This window comes from Gallus gallus, chromosome 1 (genome assembly GCF_016699485.2).
Source record: "Gallus gallus isolate bGalGal1 chromosome 1, bGalGal1.mat.broiler.GRCg7b, whole genome shotgun sequence".
In the NCBI taxonomy this organism is placed as follows: Eukaryota; Metazoa; Chordata; class Aves; order Galliformes; family Phasianidae; genus Gallus; species Gallus gallus.
In genome coordinates, this window is record NC_052532.1 from 50,485,049 (window position 1) to 50,512,617 (window position 27,569).

Genomic DNA, 27,569 nt, shown 5'->3' on the forward strand with positions numbered 1-27,569 from the left:
GAAAAAAGAAAAATAAAAAACAAACCAAAACAAAAACACATAACCTGACCCTGCTCCATGCATTTTCTTCTGATGGATCTCTGACACGTCTTTCAACCCTTGTGAAACAGTCTCCTCCAGCAGAGAATGATGTGTTTGTGCATAAGGGAGAAAGTGTTTTAATGACTCCATCAGTGGAACAAGTCTGAGCAAATTAAATTACTCCTTCTTTTGTTTTCTGAATTAATGACTTTTTCTTCACCATGTGTAGCCCTGGAAACTTCCCTGACAAGGTTAGCAAAGGGTCTACACCATTTTCTCAGGAATGGTGAAATGTTGTTTTGGAGGGAGACAGAGGCTGCACTGATGTCATTCGTGAGGGGTGCCAGGTTCTTGCTGTCCTGCTGTGTGAAATGAAGGCAATCCCTGTGCTGAATTTGGGATAAAAAAGCACCTCTCATACTAGAGACTGAGACTGCACCAGGCCGAACAAGAGTTGAGGTCTGAACTGATGCCAGATGCATGAGGGGTAACTTGCACAAGCATGACATGCCTACACAGACACTACACACGTACAGACCATGACATTGGGCAGGTAACACATTTTCCCCATGTGTGTGAAAAATCTCCTTCCAGCACAGTGGATTGCATCTTGTGGTCAGGCTGGACAGCTTATGGCCTTCAGACCATATGAAACTGCTAAGGCAATTCAACTGGCTGCAGCACACTGCTGGTTGTCACCTTTCCAAGCAGCATCTGGTAGGAACCTGCTCCAGATGAAGGTGTGCCACCTTCCCAAACAGAGGAACATGGAATGGCAGCTCCAAGGCTCCTCCGGTCCAATTTTCAATGTTTACCTTGGGGCAGGTATTTCACACCCCACAACTTACATATTTTATGTTAACCTACAGTGCCACTGAACCCAAAATCCATGCCTCTGTGGTAGCAAACAGAGGTCTCTCTCTGTTTTGTTATCATAAAGTCATAGAATCATTAAGGTTGGAAAGACCATTAAGATCATCTAGTCCAACTATCAACCCATGCCTGGGACAACTTTAGACCATGTCACTCAGTGCAACATCTAAACTCCTCCAGGACAAAATGGTGGCCAAAGACTGACCTCCTCCTTCACAGTGGTCTGAGCTATGCCTGGACATCAGGACACTGTTTTAATCATCACCTTCTGGTTCTGGGTCTGAACCTCCCCCGAAATCTGGAGATTGCTCAAGGAGGACCTCCCAGAACCCTAAATCTGTCTGTTCTTCTACCATATGAATAAATAGATTGGAAAGTGCTTCTCACAGTTATGTTGTGTCTACCCTGCATCCATTGGAAATTTCATGCACTCCTCAGTGCAGGTTTAATTGAAATATTCCATTTCTTAAAAAAAAAAAAAAAAAAAAAAAAAAAACAACAAAAAAAGGGAGATAGCTCAATTTATATCCATAATTACATTTGAATAACAAAACCATCATGAAAATGAAGAGAGGAGGGGAGATAAGAATGATGAGAGAGGAAGAATGAACAAGTGCACAAGGGAAGGGAGAGATGAAGATCACTTTACCAAGAGCCAGGCAGTAATGACACAAGCTGGGAACATGAGGCCCATATGCTAAGCAGAGATGCCAATTTCAGCCTGATTATGTTGGTGCGAATGAGGAATGCGAAAAAGCAACAGGCTATAATGGTGGATTATCCTTCTCTGCTGTCCATGCTTTCTCTCCTGTGCTGTCGTAGGGAGCAATTGATGTTTGAAAAGCCACGCTTGCATCTCACTCACGGAAAAGGTCACCTGTTCTCCCGTCTCTCCTTCCCTCCCTGACATCTGTTTCTCTAGTCAAGCCTCCACCTGTTAATCTTTCTTCTAATGGGCTATCAATCAGACCCAGCAAAGCATCCTTCCTAGAGAGAGGGGCAGGAAGAACAGGGCAGGGAAAGAAAGGAGAGAGGCAGCAAAAAGAAACTACAAAATGAGCAGGAAAAAAAAATAGCATAATGGGCTCCAAAAAGAAGTACAGAAGACACTGTTAAAAATGAAGTAGGAAAGAAATACTGTCTGGGGGGGGAGAAGCAACACGAAAGAAATGCACTCAGGAAAAAAGAAGGGAAAAAGAGAGAAGAGCCAGCTGGAGAGGCCCAAGGCAACACACGCACAGGTGACAGGCAGATCCTGCATTGCAGCCATTCCTAGAGACCCAGACAAATAGGCAGAGTGAAAAAGCCATCAGCTGGGAACTGGGGCTGCTCCTGGCAGGGCAGGGGCCATGTTCTGCCCAGGTTTGCTTTCATATCTAGATCGGTGTGGTCAAGAATGACAGTGGATGCTGCTGGAGTGGGACACTCTGGCTAGAGAAATGTGAACTTGATGAAGAGGGCAAGTGGACCAGGAAAAAACAGGGGAAAGATGTCATTATCTGACAGCAGCCAGAAAGGTGTATGCTATCGGAAAGGCTGAGAACATGCAGACCACCCTGCAAGAGTATTCTAACCAGGAATAAATTGGCAACTGTCCTAGAAACAAAAGAGTAATTGATGTGATCTACGTAAACCAGCCGTACCAAACTCCACCTGCACGTCACCGCCTTTGAGAACATGAGATAGAAAAATACACACACAGGTCTCCCCATTCTGTCCATTTTACTTGGCAATCAGAAGAGTCACATAAATCAGCTATGGAACATACCGGGTAGCTTTTACTTTCTCTATCACCACCCCGCAACCAGATAGGATTTCATAATATTTTGTTATTCCCTAGTTTTACAAGACTGAAGCGATGTGGCTTCATCCAGCACCCTGGAGAGACTGTTCCATCATTTACTAAATGTCAGCATGATGAGCTGGCTTGGACACTTGCTGAATGTTTCTGACAAGCAGCAAATAGCAAAAAGAGAAGCAATAACTGTAAAATATGAACCAGTGGATCCAATAAATGCTGGTATAAAGGGAAATCATGCAGGCTAAAGGAGACGATGGTGCCAGTACATGAGGCTGGTTTAACTGGGAAACAAGTGATAGTCTCCTGATCCACACCTCATAAAGTATTGCTCTGATGCAGAAAGGAATACTGGAAGTCGACATAACAGGAGGGAAATCAAGTTTCTCTGTAATTGTCTTAATGGCTACTAATGGCAAAGATGTGCGAGTCCAACAGCCTCAAAGAAATATATGAGAAAGGAGCCTGAGACATTCAGCTGGGAACAGCCTTTCATCCTTGTGCTGAATAAGGAGAAAAGTGAGCAGCACCAGGTCCTCTGTGAATACCAGCAAAAATTAAGGCTATTTAAAGGATCCTTTTGGACAGTCACAACCCTCCAACATCTTGATTTTCTACACCGGATTTTAAAAAGCAATTCTTCCAAGCAGAAGCAGATCTGAAGAACTGCAAAAAAAATATTTCAAGCAGGACAAAGCTTGAAATGATGGATTTTGGCCTGTGCCATGTCCCAGCAATATCTGAAGACCTAATACTAAGGGTATTGTATGTTATAACACACACTGATGGATTTGTATAAACTAATCTGTTTACAAGTGATAACTTGTGATAAGCTTAAGGATTAAGAATGAGTCATAGCAATGCAGTTTGTCCCAAAATGAATTGATTTCCCTCATAAGAAATGTATACAGAGATAGGAAAGGTGCCTTGGCCACACAAGCAGAATGACAGAAAAGACTTGATGGATGAGCCAAATTTTAAGGTGATTTGGATGCTGAGGTTAAGTTTCCTGGCGTAAAACAAACAAACAAAAACAACCACCAAACCAAGCCAAAACAACACAGTAAAAGCACCTTGTAAATATTAAAAAATATATATGAACTGTAACAGAACTGCAGAATGGTGGAGGTTGCAAGACACTTCTAGAGGCTGTCTGGTTCAAACCCCCCTCGCTCAAAACAAACAGATAATTCCAATTTATATTCTTCTTTCTGCTGGTCAAGGCTCAGGAATCAAAAACTAGACTTGCACACTGGCTCAGTCCTCAGGACACCTGTGTTTCTGAACCTGCCCCCTCTGCCCAGCTCCTGCAGTCTCCCCTGTTAACCTGGTGGTTTGTGGGCCACAGAATCACAGGATCATAGAATCACGGGGCTGGAAGGGACCTCAAAGCCCACCCAGTCCCACCCCGTGCTGTGGGCAGGGCTGCCACCCAGCAGCTCAGGCTGCCCAGGGCCCCATCCAACCTGGCCTTGAACCTCCAGGGATGGGGCACCCACAGCAGTCTGGGCAGCCTGTGCCACTGCCTCACCACCTTCTGAGTAGAGAATTTCTTCCTAACATCTGACCTAAATCTCCTCCCTTTTAGTTTAAAGCCATTCCTCCTTGTCCTATCACTATCTGCCCATTCTAAAAGTCCAAAAAGTCAGTCTCCCTCTTGCTTATGAGCTCCTTTCAAGTACTGGAAGGACGTTCTTCATGTCTGGGCCACCCCATCTGTACAGTCCATGAACAGCTGATGGACCAGACCACTCAAACCTGCAACACCTTCACACATCCTCTTTCCCGGACAGGTGTGTCCCTAGCAAGTGTCTGGGATTGTGATCTCTCACGCACCAGAAAATCTAAGCTTGAAGGGTCTTTATTTACATTAGCTCTCATCTGGAGGAGATTCACATGATGAAGTAACTGAAGCAACAAAAATCACTTCAGTCATAGGATGGTGTCAAGCTGCAAATCACAGATCTCTGTAAGCAGAGGGGTTTTGCTGAATATTTTTCTGTGAAAATATATTTTTCTAGAAAGAAAGCAACAGGAAAAAGGGAATGGAAGGAGGGAAAAGGAGGCAGTGAAGCATCAGTTTGAGATATACCAACAGCAGGGCTTGAGAAACATGAAAGAGCAAAGGGAAGTGTGTACATGCTTATGTGGTTTTGAGGCAATTTCTGACAGAAAAAGACCTGGAATTCATGTCAGAAACTAAACATTCTTTTTAAAAGAACCTTGTGCTAGGTAAACAGGACTCAGTGCACACATGTTAAATAAACAGCTGTTCCACATTTTTCAGTTATGATCAATACAGTCAACTTATTTTTTTATACTAGAAGCAGCCCACAGGGCCATGAGCTTTTTCTAGATACCTATAGATAAAAAGTGATAGCATAACTTTAAGGATGTGTCATTAATAACCTGCTACCAGAAACCCTGAGGCTGCAGGCAGATCCTTCTCTGCCAAGGGCTGTACAAACACAGCAGAGGTGGCACAGAAGGGCTTAAATCTGCACACACAATAGTCAGAGTGAATTCTCTACCCCCGGTTCAAATATTCTTCAGCTAAACTCTCAAATCATGCTGTCTCCAATAACACAAAATGAACAGTGCCTCTCTCTGCTTGGTGATTGCATCTTCAAAACATCAGTGGGCAGTTTTCACGTTGTCCTGGGCTTCAACCCTTAGTCATCTCTCTGCTACATGATAAATACATCGCTCTTTTTTATCTGTTTTCATGAGTCAACCTCTCTGGTCTCTTCTTCATTCCCCCTTCTCTGAGCTTCCAACAGTATTTTTCCGTACTGAACCATCCCGAGTTTTGCATTCTGTGATCAAATTAAAGTTTCCCATCCTTGTATGAGAAATCAGCTGGGCTTTGTAAAATGGTCTAATGCTTGCAGTGTGGGTGGGATCCAGGCATCTGAGGCTTCAAATACTGGCTCAGCCACTGCGTTGCCTCAAATAGGGAAATTCATATACCCTGGGGCTCCAAATATTGAACTAGATGATCTTAGAGGTCTTTTCCAAGCTTTATGATTCTATGATTCTATGATATCTCCACCCTGATAGAGCACAGGGCAAGTCTGAGTGCCTGCTTAAACCACTCTCACTGCCTGTTTCTTTGCTTCCCGAGATTGTGTTTGTGGCTAAAATTTGCCTTGGCTGCAAAATTCCCTGATGCAGTTAGCATCTCTGCTGTGGGCCAATCTCTTATTTCTTGTGATCTTGGCAGACAAGTGGGGTGAATCATGGCCACTTTCAGGCCAGTGGCACAGATGTACATCACAGAGTCCTTTAACTCAACATGCAATAGAACTATCAGCCAGCAATGCAGATGCAAGGTTATGGATACACTGAACACCCTCTCAAGCCTGCTCTGCACATCACAGGATAGACATAGCTTCTGTTTCCCAGCTATAAAATGAGGGCACACAATCCTTCTCCATCTCACAAGTCTGTCGTTAGGATAAAGCACACTGCTGACTCAGAGATGCCCGTAAACTATTGGCATGAAAAGCAGAATTGTCCTCACACATGCTATCTATGCCTTGACCTATCTATCACTTCTTGCTGTCAGAGTAAAGGAAAGGCTCAAGCCAAATGAGACCCCAAAATGACTGGAGGTGGGAGGTGGTGCCTTCTTGTGCAGTTAGACGGCGCTCAGGCATCCCTTAATTAAGCTGGAAAGGCTAGCAAGCTGATGGATTTGAATTGAGATGCTGGTGAAGTGCCTGTGACATCCCGAGAGAGCACATTAAATTAACCAAATAGACTAAGGATTCAGTAAGCTAATGAAGAGAGAAATGAGAGAGAGAGAGATGAGGAAGATGGAAGAGTTGAGGGTGAAGGAGAGAGAAGCAGATGGAGAGAAAAGACAGAGAAAAAGAAAAATAGAGGGATAGAAGTGAGAAGGGAGGAGGAAAAAAAGAGAGACTGAAAGAAACTGGGAAGAAAATACTCAGAGACAGTGAAAGCAATTAGATGCAGGGATAGGCAGGAACAGATCCTGCAATATCCTGTGGCTTTCTCAAAGCTGTGCTATATCCTGGGGTACAAATTACTCAGTCTCTGCCTGTAGCAGATTTTGCTGCTGCTTGGCCAGCCCTTAACCCCAGGCATGACCTTCTGTCCCCCAGTGTCCATACTGCACAACCTACCTGCTCGTGGTGCTCAATGCCCATGCTGATAGTGTTCACAAGGATCGCGATCATGATCCCACGGTTGAAGTACTTGCTGTCCACAATCCCTCGAAGCTTGACCCTAACTTCGCGCCACATGTCACTACAGAGCTTCATCCTCCCACCTTCCTCCACCTCTTCTTCCTCTTTCTCCAGCGCTGAGGCACTATGGTCACCTCTGCAGCCTTCTCCCTCTGCTTCACTATCTCCTCCATCTTCCTGGTCTGAGTCAGCGCTGTCCAGGACCGACAGCCTTCGGGATGTGTCATGTTCCCCCCTGTGGCATCGGGGGCAGTTGGTGAGATCAGAGGTTGCTGTCACAGCAATGGGCTGGACCAAGCCTTGAGGAGGGCAGTCAAGAGGGTTGTGCTGTTGGCAAATTCCTGGGGAGATAAATGATTGCACTTAATGGAGAAAGCTTTGTTCCCTCCAAAAAAATGCATCCAAGCTGGATAGTTTATTTGGCTTTTAGTTATTTAGACTCTGCAACTGGGCTTTTTTAGCAGTAAGGATGACTAAACACTGGCAAATCATCTCAAGGGCAACAATAAAAGCCACTGCCGCTGGGTGCTTTACACTGACTGGCTGTATCACCAGAAGGCATGGTACTGTTCATCTGCCAGTGATTTGGCTCAGTGAGGGTTCATGTCCATCTGAGGAAGAATTGTTTTGTCTGATGCAGGAATCATAGCTTGACATTTAGACATTTGAATTAAGTGGGAACTGAGGGAAAAATGATCAAGAGGGCTGCAATTGGCCTAAACAGTTACAAGTGGGGTCCAATAATCCAGATGCTGAACTCAACTCTCTAAATTAGGGACACTACATTAGCAAAGTATCTCAAGAAGCCAGAAAAGCTAATATGAAATGGTTCCTCCTGATAGTCGGTGCACTCTGAATGAGCACAATTTGCTGACTTCAGTGAGAAAACCAAGTTCTTCAAACCTCCTTTTGAGCCTGGAAGATCAAACAGACACTGGAGGGATTAATCAATTAATTCATTAACTACAGAAACCTTCTCCCTAGCAAGTAAAGAAAATGAAAGACTGAGCATGCAAGACTAGTTGAAGGAAAATCCATCTTTTCGCTTGTTAACTGAGAGAATTTCTTACGAAAGGTATCAGCAGGCAGTTAATACTAACTCTATAATACCATTTTTACAGTCACTTTTCAGGCCAGGAATCCAATTTAAATGGTATCTCATGTTTAATTTTACACAACAGGATGTGCTCCCATCAAGAGAAATTGTCTCCATTGCCTTAACACATCAAACTGACTTCAGTATTTGCTCTTCTCCCTTGGCTCAGGGGACACTCTACTGCAATTCTACTGCCTTTACTTCATTCCTGTAAACTCACTTGGGAGGAGAACTCTGGGAGACATGCTGTGTCACTCAGTACAATCCTTAGTCACACTTCTTCATACTCCCCTAATACATCTCTCTCCCAGGCTGTGATCATTCTGCTGCCCTACCAGACCTGGAGCCCTTTCCAAGCCTCAGTCAGTACCTTTAATGTTGTCCTTTATGGTTTCAGGTCTGCATTTCCAGCATTTCTGACTGATCATCGCTGTTACCATTCCCACTCTTGCTGGTCACCCCCACCTCACTGGCCTGGTGCACTACCCATGACCTCAAGCTGAATTATCAATATTAATTCTAACTCTGTGCTTTGTAGACCAAAGTCCTTTGGAAATATAGCACATGGAGATGCTCTCAGTTACACTCCTATTTCCACTATTGACATTTCCAGATTCACCCGTGCAATCCTTACTGTAGTGCCTCTGTTTTTTCCTGCTGGCACCTCGCTTGGCTTCACTTGGCTCTACATGGCCCTGGCGCCGGCTCTGTATGCTGTTGTACAGCCCAAGGGTGCGGCGTTTGGCTTTGCGCATGATGTGGCAGACGTATTGGAAGATCTCCTCATAGCAGTCTCCGGGCTCCATGTAGCTGGCAACAGTGCTGGAGGAGAGGTACCGGGCCCGCTGCTCCTGCATCAGCTGGTGCTCCCGCTGCTTGGTTTCTGAGAACTGCGTGGCGATGACCACCAGGCACAGATTGATCATGAAGAAGGAGCCCACCTAGGAGCAATGGAGAAGGAGGAATGGGTAATGTTGGTGTGAAGAAGAACATGTGGGAGGAGGAAAGAAGGGAGAGGCGAGGAAGGAGAACAGGAAGAAGAGCTAACACCAGTCTGCATATGGAGATGGGATTTCAGAGGGAGCCAGGACTGGCTGAGCTTGGGCTTGAGAGCTCCCTCAGTGTCACTTCCATGCAAAATTTAGACCTCTGAACTGAAATTCAGCAAACAGAAGCTCAATTTTTGGCTCTTTGGATGGGCTTTAGGGACTTTTGCAAGTCGCTTAGAACTTACCTACAATGTATTTGATGAAAATTGGGCTTTTTCTTTCCCTCTCCTTTGTGTTAAACAGAAGGTGGGAGATGGAGGATTGTACTGGTTTGCTTTCTCCTCTGCTTACTCTGTTACTACTGGAAAAATCATGCGTTGTCATTTATTGCTTTGAGCTCTTGGAAGACATGTCAGCATTCTCGGGGAATTTTATTTATTTCTATCATTTACACCTTAATTCACCATACGGGGAAATTAACTTTGCTGAAATGAATGGGCTCTTGAAACTGGAGAAGTTTGCAAAAACTAATGACTTTGAGAAGGACGCCAAACAATCTGTCAAAGCAATACTTCCTCAATTTCTATTCTTCTGATTCTTCTGTAACCAGGCATGTATTTTCTATTTTACTTGTCTTCCAGCCTTTGTCAGTTTTCCACTTAATGTACAAAAAAACCCCACAGTCCACTACCCCGGTTTCTCAGAAATAAGAAGCCCACTTTCTTATTCTCCCCGTGAAAGCCAAAAGTCTACCAGGCTTATTTCATACACTGGCAAGTTCCCCTTTAGATTACTTTGCCTCAGTTTTCTTAGCTGTAAAACTGAGACAATTCTTGGTGCTGAGAGATCTGGAAGTGAATATCTCTCTCTCCATGTTGTGTATTATGAAATTACAGATTAATTTTTGCTAGGAAATCTTTCCACTGCACTCAAATCCTATGATGCTGTGATTGCTGGCCACTCCCCGCAGAGCTATAAGCAGCAATACGGCATTGAGAAAATGCAGGGTGTGATTTCTGAACAAAGATTACACACCTGCACTGATCTGACATGGGCTTTGTGGGGCAGCTCATAGGAGGACAGGCAGCTCCACCTTGGGATTTCTGCATTCTCTGGATCAGCGGGTGTCTCTTCTAAGGGACATCTTCGCACTGTGCTTCTCCCGTATGATTTGCCCAGGACCCAGCTTCATCTCCATGTCTCTCCCTTCTAAGCAGACAGCTTGGACTCAGAGATGGACCCAGTCCTGCCTCTATCTTTTGACATGTGCCCTCCTTCATACAACCCTTCCAGTGAAGGGGAAAGGACAAGAAAGTTGGGCAATATGATGATTCCAACTCTCAAGCATGGAAAAAGTGGTGTGTTTTTTTTTTTCCAGAAAGTCCCCCAGCAAATTTTACCAACCCAAGAAGCCTTCCCCTCAGTGTATAGCCCTTGCCACTCTTCCCACAAACCTGTCCCCTTGGATGTCTTTTTCTCTTGCACACAGGTACCCAGCAGCTCCAGCCAGAGGCTCAATACCTTGGCTCTTGGTATTTCAAAGAAGAGACATCTCTGCTAGTATCTGAATAAACCTTTCAAACACTAAGCCCTTTACAACCAGATTCAGCATAAGGACAATAAACCACTTCAAAATAATGGTCTTTTTTTTTTCTTCTCCTCTCAGCACCCTTCAAAGCTGTTCTAATTCTGTTCCCCTTGATCACTGAGTCCTTGTCCATGATGAAGCTTATTTTCCCTTCAGCTTCAGAACATGGCCTTGAAAAGGAAAACAATGCCTCATGCTGATCCCTTCTCTTTCCCCCATGGATTCCTGTAGTCCATGATCTCTTGCATGTTTTCACTGATGAGGGTATAACTGGGAATGTGAATCCTCCTCCACTGTGCTCTTCTGCCCTCTTCTCCCTCAGCACTACATGACCCTCTCACAGGCTTCTCTCCTCTGTTATCTCCTTGGGCTTGCTCTGAGTGAAGTAGAGTTGGCTTGGGAGTTGGATGCTCACTATGCATTTCTGAAATGCAAATTGTGACACTCTTGGTCAGAATTTTGCATCTTCTTTGCATCTCCCAGCACCTCCAGAAAAAAACAGCCGATTAAAGCTTGCAACACCTTTTCTGTAGGTGACAAGCAGAGAAGCCAAGTGCAACAAGATGACCTCAGCAGGGTCATGATGGGGTTGAATCCTGTGAGGGGTTCAGGTTTACATCACCAAGCCCTGTCCTCACAGGAAACTGTTCACATTGATCTCCCACTGATAACAGGAAAGGGAAGAAGTGGGAGGACTGGTTATGGCAACAAGCCCCTATTCCTTGAACCTCTTAGCAAGAAACATCAGACACAGAGCAATAGAGCTTGCTTCATCCTTAAGATGCGTGCAAGTTCACAAACTCTACACTTCTGCTGAGCTTGACTCTGCCTCCAATTTAACAGGGCAAGAAAGGTCCCAGATGGCTTGTAATTGAGTGATCCATCTCAGCTAGCTGAACAAAGAGATCACTAGTGTCTGACATGGAGTCAGTCAAAGTGTCTGACAGAGCCAGAAGGAGACCACTGATTCAAAGCTCCATACAGTCATCTGGTTCAGCCCTGACACCAAGCCGTACTTTGATTGAGCTAATCCTAGCTTTGTTCAACCCAAGGCTTGATCTCTGTCTCTGCAGTATTTAATAAGAATTGATTGGTGCTAGAGACGCTAACTTATTTGCCCATTATTTTTATTGCTTATTCCTGAATAATCAGGTTGTCTTCTGAAGCCCACACATGTAAGCACTTCAGGGAGGCCTGAGTATCGCTGTGTGGATGTGAACCTAAGAAGAAGAGCCTGTAGTCCAGAAGCAACACCAGTGGGCAAGTAATTGGAGCAGTGACACACAGAAAGCTGGTCTTCAAGGATGAAGACTGAAATGGATCACTGACTCAAGAAGGGAAAGTAAGCCTCCCTTGATGTCACCTCCCTGGTCTCCAGCAAGACCAGGAAGCTATTTCCTGAATACACAAACGTTTTTACCAGATTGTTCTGCAAGGCCCTTCTGAGTGCCAGGGTCAGCTGGTGCTCTTCTCTTCAGGGATTACATCAATGCAGGAGTCCTAGAAAATGATGTGAATATACCCAGATGGTGGAGCTTTCTTCCTGCCTGATGAGTGTAACAGGTATGCCCTTATGCAGATGTTTGAATATATATCTGTGAGGGAGGCAGAAGTCACCGATGAAAGCATAGCTCTAAGGATGAGGCTGAGGAGATCTGGCCCCAGAAGAATGAGTTTGAGCCAAGGCTAAGTTGTATGTGGAAAAGCAAAGAGTCAAGACTTGAATTACGGCTGCCAGAGCAACCCTGTCTAGAGAGCAAGGCCTTTCAACCATGGAGTAGGAGGGCAGGATGAAGGCCACAAGGGCTGTGCTTCAAAAGACTTGAAGAGGGAATGTCATTGCTATAAGACGCCTTGGAGGAGAAATGACACCAGGAGATAGCAAGTTCACACTGTGGTTTTGTTAAGTGCTGCAACAGCATATGGGAAACATGGCATTACATGCAAAATGAAAGTAATAGAAATCTTTTCTTGGTGTAACTCCACCAAAGATGAAGGAAATATCCTACCTAGCAGAAAGCTCCTATGTTCTGAGTGGTCCCCAGAGAAGCTGAGGTTCTTGTGCTCTTGTGTTTGATGGAAATAAACCTACATGGCTTCTGCAAATGAGGAGGGCGTGTCTAGAAATGTCAACGACACTCCACAGTAAAATCTCAGGTGGAGTGTTTAATTGAGGGTTTTCAGCTGCCTGCAAATTCAGAGACAAAGTTTGAGTCACTGGAAATACACGAGGTGAGCCAACACTAAAGGATGCTCCTGTTTCCAATCCAAAAATATGCCAGCAGAATTTATGTAATTTGGAGGTGGGGCCAGAGGGCGCAGTTTTTGAAACTGGCCGTCAGGAGATGGACGTGCCCATCTCAAAGGTCAAACACTGGCTCTGGGAGAGATGGCATATGAGGCTGGGAGTGAATTCTGTGCTGAACTACATGTTACAGAAATATAGGTATCCTGGCCATGCTGCTCAAAGCGAAAAAGAAATAAAGTAGGTCCTAAAAATTAGTTGCATAGTGGGAGATCTGAACAAACTATAAGGGAAATAGTTGTTTTCTGGATTCACAAAAAGCAGTGGATGTTTGGTTTGGCTCTGGGAATAGAGCTGGGGAGAGCTGCCCACCCATCCTATGCAATCATACTTCTAGCCTGTCCTCACTGGGACTCTCCAGACTCAAAGTAAAAGCAGAATTCTTCAAGGCACATTTCACCTTTGCTGTCCTTGCTCATGCTTCAGCCCAAGGGAACAGGTGACCTTTCTGTTTTTCTCTTGTCTTTTCCTTGTGATAGTAGAAGACCAGGAGGCAGGAAGAAATAGGGGATACCATGAAGGTTCAGCTTTTTCATGAGGCTTCCAACCTCAATGGACCAGCACAATTCTTCTTGTGCCGCTCCCCACACATACAGTCTACAGAATTTCTCCCAGAAACTACTAAGGTTTGTTTGCTCTCAAATAATGACATACCAGTCTGAATTTAAAGTAGATCCTATGCCAGGTAAGTCTGTTAATGTTATTGGACAACTGCTTCTAAAGATCTGTTTCTAGGAGATCATGACTATGTAGGACAAATAGTAGATGCAAAGAGAATCTAAGTCAGGTCCATTCAACAGTCCGTCCAAGAGCACATAGGCTTTGGAGATGCACACTGAGGTCTTTACTGGTGAAGTGACCTCGAAATGAATTGCATCTACCATGTACATTTTAAACTTCCCACAATAGATCCTGAGTTCTTCCTTTCTACTTTTGACTTTGGTCCCCGTATAGGAAAACTGAAAATGGAAAGTGCAAGTCTTCATAAATATGGGAAATTCTTCTTTGTTAGAAACATGGCATTCCTCCCAAAGAAATCTATTTACACATGGGAGGAGGCCTGAGGAAGGGAAAAGGCAATGGCATCGTGTTTGTCAGCTCTCCTTCCATGCACAAACAACAAATCTCCTTACAATAAAACAGCCACCTTCACCCTTCATATGTGTAAATTCACAGGGCTCACAAGCTGCTTATGAAGTTCTCATCACTGATACACTGCTCTCCTTCCGTCTCCACCAGCCACAAACGATCTCACACAGCCAGTTTATGTTGGACTGATGTCACTTTGGGAGCAGCAGCTCCTTCTTGTTCATAGTGAGGAAGTAATTCAGCATGACGGACCCTGAATCTGACAAAATCTGAATCTGAGACCCTGAATCTGAGGAATCCAGGTGCTGCCAGAAGCCATAAAACAGGAATGACTCAAGAGCTACAAATGCATGAAAGAAAAAGTAAGAGTAAAGGTGAATAAATGGTTTTCTCTACTTTTGGGTCTACTGTTTTGAGAGGAGATGTGTGGATGAGCACATTATCCTACACTGGTATTGATTCTCAATCCTGAGCATATTTCTTTGAGTGAGAAGGAAGAACCTGGCTCACAAGTACATGATCCTGCCATAGAATCTTGGTAAGAAACATCAGGCTGGATCCAGATAGCCAGTATCTGTGTTGACCTAATGCCTGACTTTTGTAGGCTCTTAGCTTGCAATGCTGAGACACAGCAAGTCTTATACTTACAATTATCAGCAAGATAAAGTAGATAAAATTGTAGAATGAATGGGCATCCATTACATAGTACATGATCTCCACCCACCCTTCCAGTGTGATCACCTGCAGAATCAAGAAACAAAAAGAGAATCAGGAGGGAAATGGGCATCCAGAGTTCATTTCTCAGTGTACACAGGCAGATACTGGCAAGGCTGTTGTATTCCAAGGAAGGTGAGAAACAAAAAGTCCTTTCAAGGAGGCCAAATTTCCATTCCAGGAAATCAGCGTGGTACTGCTTGGTGACACTGGCATACTGTCAAAGCCTGTGAGATCATGCTAGTCCACAGCAGGAATATTTCATTAAAATAGTTCATTTCCCTAGATCACAGCAGGGGAAAACCCACAGCAAGTTTTTGTGCCCCTTGGACTGGACACTGCGTACAGCAGGTGGAAAAGAAAAAAAGGCAAGGATTTTAGCTCCCATCTGCAAAGAGTGCTGGTAATTAAAAAAAAAAAAAAAAAAAGAAAGAAAGAAAAAGAAAAAGACTCCTTCGCTATAGTGATTTGTATTGAAAACAGGTACAAGTCAGCCTGAAAGGCATAGTTTGTTTCAGTGCCTGGAACAGCTCTACATCCCTACCTGTCTTCAGGAACACTTTGTGGTGAGCACTTGTTCTCACTTGCCAAAATAGTTGCAATGCCCCTTTCTCTCTGCAGCTGCATCGCACTCTGTAGAAACCACCATGGGCACAAAGAAAGACTGGACTGTAAAAAAAAATAGCTTGAGCTTTGTTAGGAAGGTCTTACCTGAAATATCACAATCCAGGCATACCCAATGTTGTCAAAGTTGATGGCACCCTTGTGTGGATTGGCATTGCCTGTACGGCACACATTATAGTACTGGTTCCAGTTGACACACATGCCACTGACATTGAACTCTTGCCGGACTGAGTTGTAGTAATAATAATCATCTTTGTCCAAACAACACTCGTGGCCCCGTTCCTTCAGGGGTGGGATCTCATGACAGCCCATGATTCCATTGTCTCCTGACAGTGAGCAGATAAAGGGCATCTCATCATCTTCCTCAGGCTGATAATATGGAGGCAGGACAATGTCACCTTGTCTGTAAGGATTAAAAAATAAAGTCATAAACTTCCTGTAGCAGATATTTTCTGACCAGTGATACTGGTGGAGCTGGGAGCTGCCATTCTCACATAGGACCGTTAGTGAGTAAAGGATTTCCAGGTTTGTTTCCTCAAGAGAAGAGAAGGACAGAGCTCCTGGAAACCAGGGATTTTCCAGGGGTGAGTCCCCCGTTTTCAGAGGTCTGTTCTCCACCAGACCACCCCACACCAAATTACAAAATCTGCTTGCATGGAGATGAAGAGAAGTTGAAATGCAGGCATTTGCATTCTGCTCACTCTCCCCATTAGCATCAAAGCTAAATCAGATGCAATGATATAAAGGACATTCATTGGGCTTTAACATAATGTGCTCGTGTATGTAACCACTGATGGACATGTTTTATAACATTTGGCTCAGAACCTTCTGTATTTCCAGCAAAATTAAATAAAAAATCCAGTTTGTGCATAATTAAGATTGCACAGCTATGCCTTAAAATCAGGAATTGCAGAGCTGAAGTTGACTTAACCTTAACTTTGACTCCTCCTTGACAGTTGGCATTATTGGTATAATGTTTAATGACAAGTTCACGTGCTTTTTTCCAAATAATGCAGGCACCTTCCAAATGCATGAATAATTAAAATCATCTATGCTTGCCTAGCTGGAGATGAGATAACGATGAGGATATGAAAGATGGAGATTTAAATTTTTCCATTAAATTCTATCTGGTGCACTTGCATTCCTTGCAGTGCTACAATACGCAGCCTTCACATTGCATGAATGCAGACTTTTTCACTATGTGTCATTGGGAGGGGACAGGTGTTGATGAAAAAGAAAAGAGAAGTAGCCTCCCATTCTGAGCTAACTGGGACTAAACCACAAACTTCTGTCATTACACATCCACGTCACTTGTAAACTGGCTGCCTGCAGACTTCATTTCTCTAGTAATGGTCAGCCAAAGATTATTCACTATCTGTCACTTTGCAGCCCGTAGCTCCAATCCACTTCTCAGTTACATCGACTCTGCTTGGATTTAATTACACTCATTAAAGTGGTACCACTCTGATTTACATAAAGGCCAATCATCCTAAGCATCCCTTTCTCCCACAGGAATATATAAACACTGTAAATGGCTGCTTTAAGCAGCTCCTACTCCCCAACTCCATTGCTATTCCAAAGATCATGTTTTTGCACTGATTTTTTTCCCCCCCAATTTGAGATGGTCTAAAGCTTCAGAACTATTTAATCAGTTTAAACTGATCTACAGCTTTTTTTTTTTAAAGCAGTCTAAAATGATCAAGAGTCTGGAAATAGTATACGGTCTTAGGAAAACATTTTAAAGCTAGAGATCAGTTAAAGCCTGCAAGTCAACAGGACGAGCTGTGCTCTGCTGAGGGACACCTCTCCCAGCAGATCTCCATCCTCTCTCATGGCTCTTCCCAAAGAGAAGTCTGCTGCTGAAATTTCCTAGTAATTTCCTGCCACCTCCCTCCAGAGCATCTGGAGGTGAAGCACTACGTCCCAACAGTGACCTCAGCTCCAACTCAGAGGTGCCAAAGGTGTCCCTGGATGCATCGGACAGCAGTATGGCTTTCTATAAGACTGTCTTTTGAAGAGGAGAAAGACAGCATGGCTGGTGTTCCTGAATATCAGCTATTTCTGGGTTAAGGAGCAGCATCTCTCTTCATGGCTGGAGGAGGCAATTTTGCTAACCTGTGCCTAGCCGAATCCCAGTGTGCCAAGGCATCTATGCACTGTAAAGATGAACTAAAACCAGATGCTTCTGCCCTCCCTTCCTCTCCAATCACACTGCAAGACACAGCCAACGTTCTGCACCGTACTACCCTCTATCTGTTTGGAGCACGCAGTTTGCAGAGAGCCAGACAGCAGAAGAAGAGAGAGAAGGGAAGAAGAAAGAGAAACATCTTTGGGAGAAAAGAAGGGGACATCATCTCACAGGCACTCACATTGTGAAGTTCTCCTCCATGAAGCAACGGTTGCGGAGCAGCCCAGCCCACAGCTGCACCCCAATGATGCCGAAGATGAAGAAGACAAAGAAGCAGAGCAGGAGGACGTTCCCCAGCATGGGCAAGGTGTCCAGGAGCAAATTCACAAGGATGCGCATGCCTGCGGGTGGAAGAGAACCAGAAGGAGCAAGTGTAGGGTGGAGGGAGAGGGAGGAAAGGAAGAAAAGAATAGGGAAGCAAGGAAAAATTTAGGAGACCAAAAAAAAAGAAAAAAAAAAAAAAAGGCTACATAAATACAAAAGCAGAGTGTTGGAAATTAATTACTTCCCAAGTTGGGCTAGATTTATGATCATTGCCCTTTCTTGTCCAAACTCTTGCTGACAGGCAGCCAGCAGAGCTGCTGAGATGCTGTGATCTCTTAACCTTAGGCCTCCATCTGCAACACTGAGAAGAAAAGGGAATGAGACGTTCAGCACCATCAGCCACATAATTGATATTCCCCCCTCCCACCTCTTTTCTCTGCAGAAAGGCAATGGAGTGAAAACACTGTCCCAAACGTGCACAGCCTCTCAGTGACCCCATTCTCAGATGGCTTGGCCTGAGAGTGTGATGACTGCATGGTGTAACTTGTGAGAATCGTGCTGGCCCAAGGCCAGCCTGCCCAGTGGGATGGACCTCTACAGCACACACAGACTGGAATAAATTGGTCTTCTCGGTGGCAGTCTCATCATGGAGACCACACTCTCCTCTCTTGTCTAACCACCCTTCCCAAGCAGGGCTGATGCATACAGGCAGTAGGCACAGCTCACAACCTGTCAGCACACCACCTCTGGCCAGTGCAATTGTTTCTAAAATCATCCCCATTTTCCTTCTGTTAAATCACCTGATGAATTCTTTCTCTGGTTTTATTTCTTCCCCAGCTTTTCAGCTCATGCAGCCAGAAGTAGGGGTGAGGACAGACTTGTTTCTCCATGGTGCTAATGACTTTTCCTCTGCTCTCCAGGGATGATGAAAGCCTAGAAATCCTTCCAAGCATCACTGCACCACCTTCACCCCTGCAGTTGTCTCTGCTCTCCACTACAGAGGGGTTGCCCAGGGAGTTCCTTCACTGAAGATATTTCATGTAGGCCAACCAATAATTAGCTAATTAGGTATTTATAACCAGTTCATTACTTCAGATGGCAGTGGAAGGGGAAAGAGGAGGGGAAGATAAGATTAGGCTTCACTGACAGCCCTTTGAGGCACACGTTAATCCCCTCTGTATGCCCAGCGTCAAGTAATTAGCCACATGATGCTGTGCATTAGGATGTCTCCATTCTCCAGCTGCTCTTGTTGCAAACAGGGAAGGGAAGGGAAGGGAAGGGAAGGGAAGGGAAGGGAAGGGAAGGGAAGGGAAGGGAAGGGAAGGGAAGGGAAGGGAAGGGAAGGGAAGGGAAGGGAAGGGAAGGGAAGGGAAGGGAAGGGAAGGGAAGGGAAGGGAAGGGAAGGGAAGGGAAGGGAAGGGAAGGGAAGGGAAGGGAAGGGAAGGAGTTTCTGTGGGGCATGTGCGGGCATAAGGTGGGAGAAAGAGAAGGGTGCTTTGAGAGGGATGTCAGTCTGGTTTAGGTCAGGAGGGAATGTTTGGAGATGGGATAGGCAGGAGTGATATTTTCAAGGAGGTGATGTGTAGGGAGGAGAAAGCGTTTAAGGATGGATTATGAAGGAGAAGAAATGATGGTGTCAGTTCCTCCAGGGGATGGCTAAGGCCAGGCTGTGGGGCAGCTGCTAAGTCCTGCTTGCCTGGCTGCCCAGCTATATCACCAGTCGCCAGCTATGGCAGTTTCAAGACAGTACATCAGTAACATCAGCAGTCCAGCCACTCACTGGGAATCGCAGACATGTCATGAGTCACTGATGGCTTTCTGATCTGTCACCATACAAAGCCCAACAGCACAGACACGGTGCTCTGCTGCTTGTCCCCATGACCTCCCATGCTCTGCAGCAACACGCTCTGCATCACTTCAGCTCTACAGCCACACACCCTCACTGCAGTGCAGCATGTTACCAGCATTAACGCTGCTTCACAGCACAAGATCACCAGTTCCCACAAACTGCCCTGGTCAGTACATGAGGGAGAGCCAAGTAACACAGGAAGCTGTGCCAGTAACGCTGCAAGAGATGGTGATGTTTTTCAGAGCAGCCGATGCTAGCTCCATCTCATCTCAGAGCGGAGGCGGTGGGAAGAATGAAACTGCCCTTCAGCTGAAATGCAGAGCAGACATCCCTCGGGGATCTTACCAAACACGAGTTGTATCAGGATTTGCTGATTTTGCAGAGATTGATTTTGTCTGTCAATGACTTGCAAAACTTGCATGCTTTTTCCTTGAAAGCATCCTGCCTGACCATATATTCTTCTTCCTGACTCTCAGAGATGTTACTGATGATACAGGACTGAGTTATCCGTAGCTCCAGGATCACAGCCATTGCCCTCATGCACCCTGTGTGCCCAGGTCTACATCCCAAGTATCAGGCAGGTGACCCCAGCATTTGGCATCTGTTCCACATCACAAAGAATTTCAGCATTAGTAGCTTCCATTCCCAAATCTAAACAAAACCCAATTTTCATTTGCCCATCCTTCCTTGCCCGTCGACACTGACTGTGGATAGGAGAAAGAACACTGAACCTACACCCATCCAAGCAGAAACTGTAACTCTCCTGTGGGCCACCCGTTTCTTGACAACTTCCGTTGCTTCACTTTGGGCAAAACCTCTTTCACTTCCTGGTCTAAACTGCAAAACAATTGCTCTGGGAACCCATTTTCAGTCCCTTGTCCCTGCACAGGGGTAGACTGGTCTGGCAGCCATACTGGGCCATCTGCTGTGGGTCTCCAAAGTAAGAGGCCCACTGCCAGGTGTCTCAGTGCTTCCACAGGCAGGAGGGGTCTGTACAACCTGACCAGGGGTTCCTGCCCTCAAACACTCACAGCGTGTGGGGGAAAGAGGGATAAAGGTTGAGGAGCCGAAGGATGGAACATGGTGATTTACTGGAGAACCTGCCTGAGACGACACTGTCTCCAGAGCAACCACAGAGCCATGGAAATTGACAGAAGGCAAAGCAGGGACGGCAGCATGTTTGTCAGCACAGCTTTGGGAGCATCCTGCCCTGGAGAACCACAGTGGGCTTGTTCTGGACAGCCCCCATCTATGGTGACACCAGTGTTTCCTGTGCGACAGCTTCTAGAAGGCGCTGCAAAGCCAATTCTTCACAATTTTTCAGCCAAGTCCTGCTGCTGCCTCTCCCCCTTTTATCTTCCTTTGCTGTGACTACATCCCATCTATGCCTCTTCACTGCTCCACAGCACCCATGCGCAGCTCCCCCCGCCTGCCTCCCCCTTTCCCACTGCTGCCCTTCCCCACATCGCCGTTCATCCTTTACCATTGGCAGAGCAGAAGCCACGCTGGCTCACAGCAAGGAGGGAATATGAAAAGGACAATGACCTTTTCTGAAACAACCTTTACAAAAAAAAAAAAAAAAAAAAAAAAAAGAAAGAAGGAAAGAAAAGAAACATTCCTTGAAGAGAAAGGAAGAGGGGGCCAGGCAGTCCAATGGAAAAGCAGGGAGGGAAAGCATTGACGAAGCAACATTCAGTAACCAAGAGGGCTCCCAGGGCATCAAATATGAAAAGGTTTTGCTCTTCATGGGGAAGAAAAGCTAGAAACATGAAATATTCATGAGTGCCAGGTGTGGGCTCTGAAAGGCCTTTTCTCCTCCGTGCTCACCCTCACAAGGAGGCCAGTGGAAAGTAGGAAACAACACTGACATCAGCTGAAGGCATCTGAGGAAGGATCCTCACAGCCAGGTGTACATAAATGGGCCTCAGAAAACCCGTTCCTGATGTCCCATGCCCACAAACAAGTGTGAGGGGTGGGGAAAGGTGTGTGATGTGACCCCACCCCCTTTGCATCAAGGCTACGAGCACAGCAGAGATGCGTTTGCATCTCCAGCACGGCAGAGGGCATTGGTCTCAGGGGTGAGAAATGATAGGAATGAGAGGAGTACCGGCATCCAGAGGCCCTTCCTACCAAATTCTGCAGATGCTACATCAACTGTCTCTCCCTCCAGACACTCTCTGTCAGCTCTGATTAGCTCTGCTGCCACAGCTGAAGCTTCCCTAGGCAGATTCACCCAGCGTATGGCAGGGCAGGGCTGGGGAGGAGGCAAGATCCCGGCAGGGCCACCAGCCCTGCATGTGCAGGTGTGCCCAGCTGCCCACTGCCACTGCCCCTGTGCCACCTTGCTGTGCTTTGCCTTCTCTCCACCTGCTTCTCTGCTGGATCGAAGACTTGTGGTTTTCTTTCTATAGCACTAACTGCAGGTGCTGTGAATGGTCCCAGCTCAAGATAGGGTGAGAAACCCGATTCTTTCTGAATTCTTTTACCCTGCCCACCTCCGAGGATTTTGAGCCCTCCCTAGACAGTTTGACACAATCCTTCCTTGGATTAAACCAGATGGAGAAGAGCACAATGCTCAGCACCCATATCATTTTGAAAGGACAAGAGGGAATGGCTTCAAGTTGTGCCAGCGGGGGTTCAGGTTGGATATGAGGAAAAAACTCCAAAAGAGTAGTGCTGCATTGAAACAGGCTGCTCAGGGAGGTGGAGGGGTCACCATCACTGGAGGTGTTTCAGAGCCGTGTGGATGTGGCACTGAGGACGTGGTCAGTGGGCATGGTGGGGATGGGCTGGTGGTTGGACCAGGTGATCTTAGAGCTCTTTTCCAACCTTAATGGTTCTGTGATTCTGCGATCATTTGCATCATGGGCCAAGCCACTGACTGTCATTTTATCTGGAGCAAAAGCAAATCTCTTTCCCATCAGTGCTCATGACCATAACTGGCAGGACATTCTGCAGAGTGCCTGAAGCACTGCTGTGTCCCTCAGCCAGGCAGCTTGCCCAAGCATGTGTCCTTTCCTTCCTCCCTGCCCCAGGATGCATGGCAGTCCACCCAGATAGCATGAGGCTGGCAAGATTTCCCCATGCATAATCTCTGTGCACACAGTGCAAGCTGGTGCTCCAGCTTGTGACCCTCCCTGCTGACCACACACTCAACAGCTGTTTCACACATTGCTTTCATTTTCATCAGGGAAAACATGAGTCTGAACCACTGCAAAGATAAACTCATCAGCTATACGAGCACTGCCAATTTCATCATCTTCATAACCCATAGCTTCCGTTGCCAGCCAGGACAAGCTCCCTTTGTTGCATTCCTCCTAATTGATTCTTCTGCAAACACATGTGTGAGTAAAAGGAACTCAGCCACAACGGTCAGTGGGCAGCCCCACCAGATTTCTCACAGAACCACCGGATGGCTGAGGTTGGTAGAGATCTCTGCATCCATGTGGTCCAACCTCTATTCCAACAGGGACAACTACAGCAGGGCGTCCAGGGCCACGTTCAGGTGGGTTTTGGAGATCTCCAAGGAGGACACCCCATAGCCTCTAGGACAGCCTCTACCAGTGCTCCATCACCTGCACAGAAAGCAAGTGCTGCCTGATATTTTCTTCTCAATCTGTAAAAGCCTCAAAAACACAGCAGACCATCACCCTCTGCTTTGCACCAGAGCTGCAGAGGACATGCCCAGATATCTGCTCTTACTCATAAAACAAACCTTATAGAGAAACAGGTCAAGATGACGCACAGTGTATTGGGAGTTCCTTAGCCAGCTTTGCTGCTAAGGAAAAGACAGCTGCCCCAGGCACAAATGTGAAGCATTATCTGCATTTAGAGGTGACTAAAGTCACCCAGTCCAACTATCAACCCGTGCCCACTGACCATGTCTCTCAGTGCCACATCCACATGGCTCTGGAACACCTCCAGGGACTTTGACTCCACCACCTCCCTGGGCAGCCTGTTCCAATTCCTCACCTCTAATTCTGAGGATAAATTATTCCTAATAACCAACTGGACCCTCCCCTGGCACTTGCCAGCATGACCCATGGTTTAGGAGTAGCACTGGGTCCCTCACCAATGCCCCGTTCCTACGCTGACAAGCAAAGCTTTCTTGCACCTCTATCTGTCTCAGGGACCTCATCCCATTCAGCCTGCTGATGGCCTGAGCTCCAGTTATCCAAATCTTTGTCCCTCCTCAGCTTGACCACAGACACAGAAAATATCAAAGCATGACATTTCCAACACTTATAAAGCTTCCGCTGATATAAAAAGCTGCTGTTCATTTTCTCAGCAGCATGGGCACATCAAGCCCTGTCTCCCCTTAGGATACTGCATCAAGTTCAAGCATTAAGTATTCTCACTTCTTACCTTTAAAGTACTCCTCAGTTTAAGCCTGAAGTAGCCAAAACAGAGACTAAAGCTGCCAAGCCACAGTGCTCAATGCATCACTGAAGGGGCGCAGGTGCCAGGGCTGAATCTCAATATTCTGAACCCCTTCCTACCTGCCCATCAAATGACAGAGGCATGTCTGGGAAAAAGGTCCCTCCTAGTGAGACCGAGCGTGCAGAAGTGTCAGCAACCTTGGAAATGCTAATTGCCTTTAGCGTGGTTATTAACACAAGTCTGCTGCACCTTCACACCATGAGGGATGCCCTGAGCCCAGTTAAGGTTAGCAGATAGCAGTGAGCTCAGCACAAAGCCCTTCCACCACTGATACTCACATGCAGTAAGTGCCACTGTAACACTGTTGGTTGCCACATAACCAGTGACAAGAGACCTTCTAGTACTTGAAGGGAACTTTATAAGCAGGAGGAGGACCAACTTTTTGCGGTCTAATAGTGATAGGACAGGGGGAAATAGCTTTAAACTAAAAGAGGGGGAGATTTAGACTAGATGTTACACAGGTTACTCTTTACAGAGAGTGCAGTGAGGTGCTGGCACAGCTGCCCAGAGAAGCTGTGGTGCCCCATCCCTGGAGGTTCGAGGCCAGGTTGGATGGGGCCCTGGGCAGCCTGAGCTGGTGGATGGCAGCCCTACCTATGGCACGGGGTTGGGATTGGGTGGGCTTTGAGGTCCCTTCCAACCCAACCATTCTATGATTATACGTGCAGAAACTGAGACCATCGCATTCAGAAGACCATTTTTTGCCCTCTTATCCTACGAACCTGTACAAGGGTTGGTCTCCTTGTCTTGGAGAGCGATACCGGGTGTGGGATTATTTCTTAGAGAGGTGGCTCTGGGGGTTTGCTGCCATTCTGTTTCTTTTTCTATCGCTGCACATCTAATAATCAACACCTACTACCACCTGCCACTGTTGATCACTCACTGATCAACTCTTTTTTTGCAGTTATCGCTGCAATGATGACTACATTCATTGTCAGCAAAAATTCCATTAGAAACATACAGCTCCACCTTTTCTTTCTGAGTTGCAGGGGTCACACAACGCTGGCGACCAAAAGGAACTCCAGTGCTGCAGCTGCGAGCCTCTTCCTCATTCCTATAAATACCCTTAAGTTCTTACACGTATCCAGCATTGTATAAGTAGGACAGAATAATGCAAAATATTATGTAAAGCAGTGGTAATGCAACTCCTGGTTAAGATTTAACGGCACTAATTTCCTCTTGCTGTCACTAGCATGAATCATGTTCCTTTCTACGGCAGGCAGCGATGTGACATTAGGCGAAACGTGTACGAAGGGGAGAATCAGGCCCTAAGTACACAAAGATCAAGGAACTTCGGGTTGTGGTTGTAAATTGCCCTGCCCACACACGCAGAGCGCAATCTGCATTAGTGCATGCGACATTATCTTTTACCTGATAATACACTGTCATTACTGCTCACATTTCCATGGTATCCATCACTTGATAGGTCCCACGGGACAGATTTTGCAAAACAGCTCAGCTCCCATTTAGGCAGCAAAATACATGGCTGGGCTTTGGAGAGCACCGTGTCTACTGATGGCTGAGCTTGTTTGAGAAGGCAGCACAATTGGCACAAAGGGAGCTGTGCATTTTTTAACTTCTGTCTGTGCCAATTCCCTTGGAGGAGAAAGGAGAAACAAAGATTCCAGCAAAGGTCTCTTTATGAATGTTTTTTGTTTGTTTGTTTGTTGTTTTGGAGCATGTGTGGGTTTGGTTTTTTCCCTCCAAGCTTGCTTTACTTCCAGTAAACTCCAAAGTGCTGTTGCTAACTCCTGAGTTTTTTATCAGGAGCCTTGAGACGTGTGGCATTAACCTCAGGCGTGAGATCTTGCTATGACTTGATAATCTCAGATCACATGAAAAAAGAGGTTTCTATTCCTCGCTTCTATGGGGAGAAAGAGGAACGCAGGATCTGAGTCACAGGGGTCTGAAGGTCTACAAACCACGGGAAAAATAAAAATAATCTGTGACTTTTTTATTCTTCTTATTCAGATCTCTTGATTCTAAACCCAGATGATGACTTAAAGGGGACGCAATTTGTGTCTTTTGAATACTTGTTTATAATAACAGTGAAATAGAGCAGGTTGGTACAGAGAGGGAAAATTTACTTTCTCCCATGATCTTTGACCACGAAAAAAACAAACAAGAGAGGCTGAACATGTGGCACAGAACAAGACATTACCAGTTGTACATTCTGTGCACTTCAGTGTTCCCCAGGTCCCTGCCAGGATGCTACATTAACACAGGTGTAATTTTCTTTTTGCTTTTACCCAAATTTACCTTGATTACCCATTAAAACACACAGTAATATTCTGAACACTGTGGAAGACACATGAGAAATGATTTTGAGACCAGACCAAAAGTAGATAAAATCGGAACCTATTTTCAGGGCTTGAAGACTTCCTCCAGCACTACCACTAGCCTGGTCAGTTAGTTAAGGAAGCCCCACGCAAGCACTGATTTGCCAATTTATCAAGTGTATTCCTCAACAGACTTCATAATGGTGCTTGCCCTTGTTTCACTTTTGATTCCTCATCTTCTCCCCATGCTTAAGCTCTCCGTGCTGCCCTACACACAGAGGTGCACCACACCACTGCGAGGGTGGGAAAGCCTTGACATGCCATGCCCCCAAAACCCAGCTGCTTGCATCTCGTACATCTCTCCCACACCCCCAGCTCCTTTCCTGTCCTCACTCTGCTCTGCTTCCTCCCATGCTATTTTCCCATATCCTAAAAGTTTCTGTCCAATTTAGGGCTCAATTGACTTGATAAAGAGCTGTGCTGCTCAAGGAACAGCGCACATGGGGGAAGTGTGGTTCTGAGTTACTTTTGCATCACCAATCTGCCCCCTCTCTGAAGAAAGACATCCTCTAATGGCCTGCTCCAGGCATAAATTGCATTCCTCTTTTCAGTGCTTCGCTCCACTTGGCTGTGAGATTGGGTTGGGAAGGGAGGAGATAGGCTGAGCTTGACCCCATCAGCACACCCCACACAACGTGGCAGCTTAATCTCTAGATGCATTCGAGTCACACACGTCCAACTAGGGCATGAAAAGGGCTTTGTGGCCTCTTAACTTCTGCGTAGGCATTGTCTGAGAGAAACATAGAATAATTTAGGTTGGAAAAGACCTTTAAGATCACCTGGTCCGACTGCCAGCCATCACCACCATGCCCACTGACCATGTCCTCAGTGCCACATCCACACGGCTTTGGAACACCTCCAGGGACGGTGACTCCATCACCTCCAACATCACTCCTGTCCCAGGGCTGACCCTAATCAGGACAATGCCTGTCTGTGGATAAATTTGTGCGTTCACATTTGCACACTGTTGTAATTATGGCTTCTATGTCACTGGGATGTGATTATAGATATAAACAGAGCGTCTTATATGAATTGAGGATGGGCTAGGTTTAAATATTTGGGAATACAGTAACATCTGAGTTTCATTTACCTCTTCACAAAGAAAGTCATGAGAGAAAAAATAATCTCAAAAACGGTTAAATGAAACAATACATTTCTGAAAGGTAATCAGTGTTGGAGGA

The 27,569-nt window shown here is 45.8% G+C and overlaps 1 protein-coding gene across 5 annotated transcripts in view; it reads right to left on the minus strand.

Annotated features, from left to right (window-relative positions):
• Positions 1-27,569, minus strand: part of CACNA1I (calcium voltage-gated channel subunit alpha1 I) — a 158,445-nt gene that overhangs the window by 36,338 nt on the left and 94,538 nt on the right. For 4 of the 5 annotated variants that reach the window (XM_040669161.2, XM_040669160.2, XM_040669159.2 and 1 more), the window contains 5 exons: positions 17,678-17,837; positions 15,396-15,711; positions 14,619-14,711; positions 8,634-8,940; positions 6,841-7,244 (listed from right to left, as the gene is read on the minus strand). In XM_040669161.2, coding sequence (XP_040525095.1) covers positions 6,841-7,244; positions 8,634-8,940; positions 14,619-14,711; positions 15,396-15,711; positions 17,678-17,837 — 1,280 coding nt within the window. Of the gene's footprint in view, positions 1-6,840; positions 7,245-8,633; positions 8,941-9,233; positions 10,897-14,618; positions 14,712-15,395; positions 15,712-17,677; positions 17,838-27,569 lie in introns of those variants that run through there. The other variant, XM_040669164.2, reaches the window with a different exon arrangement.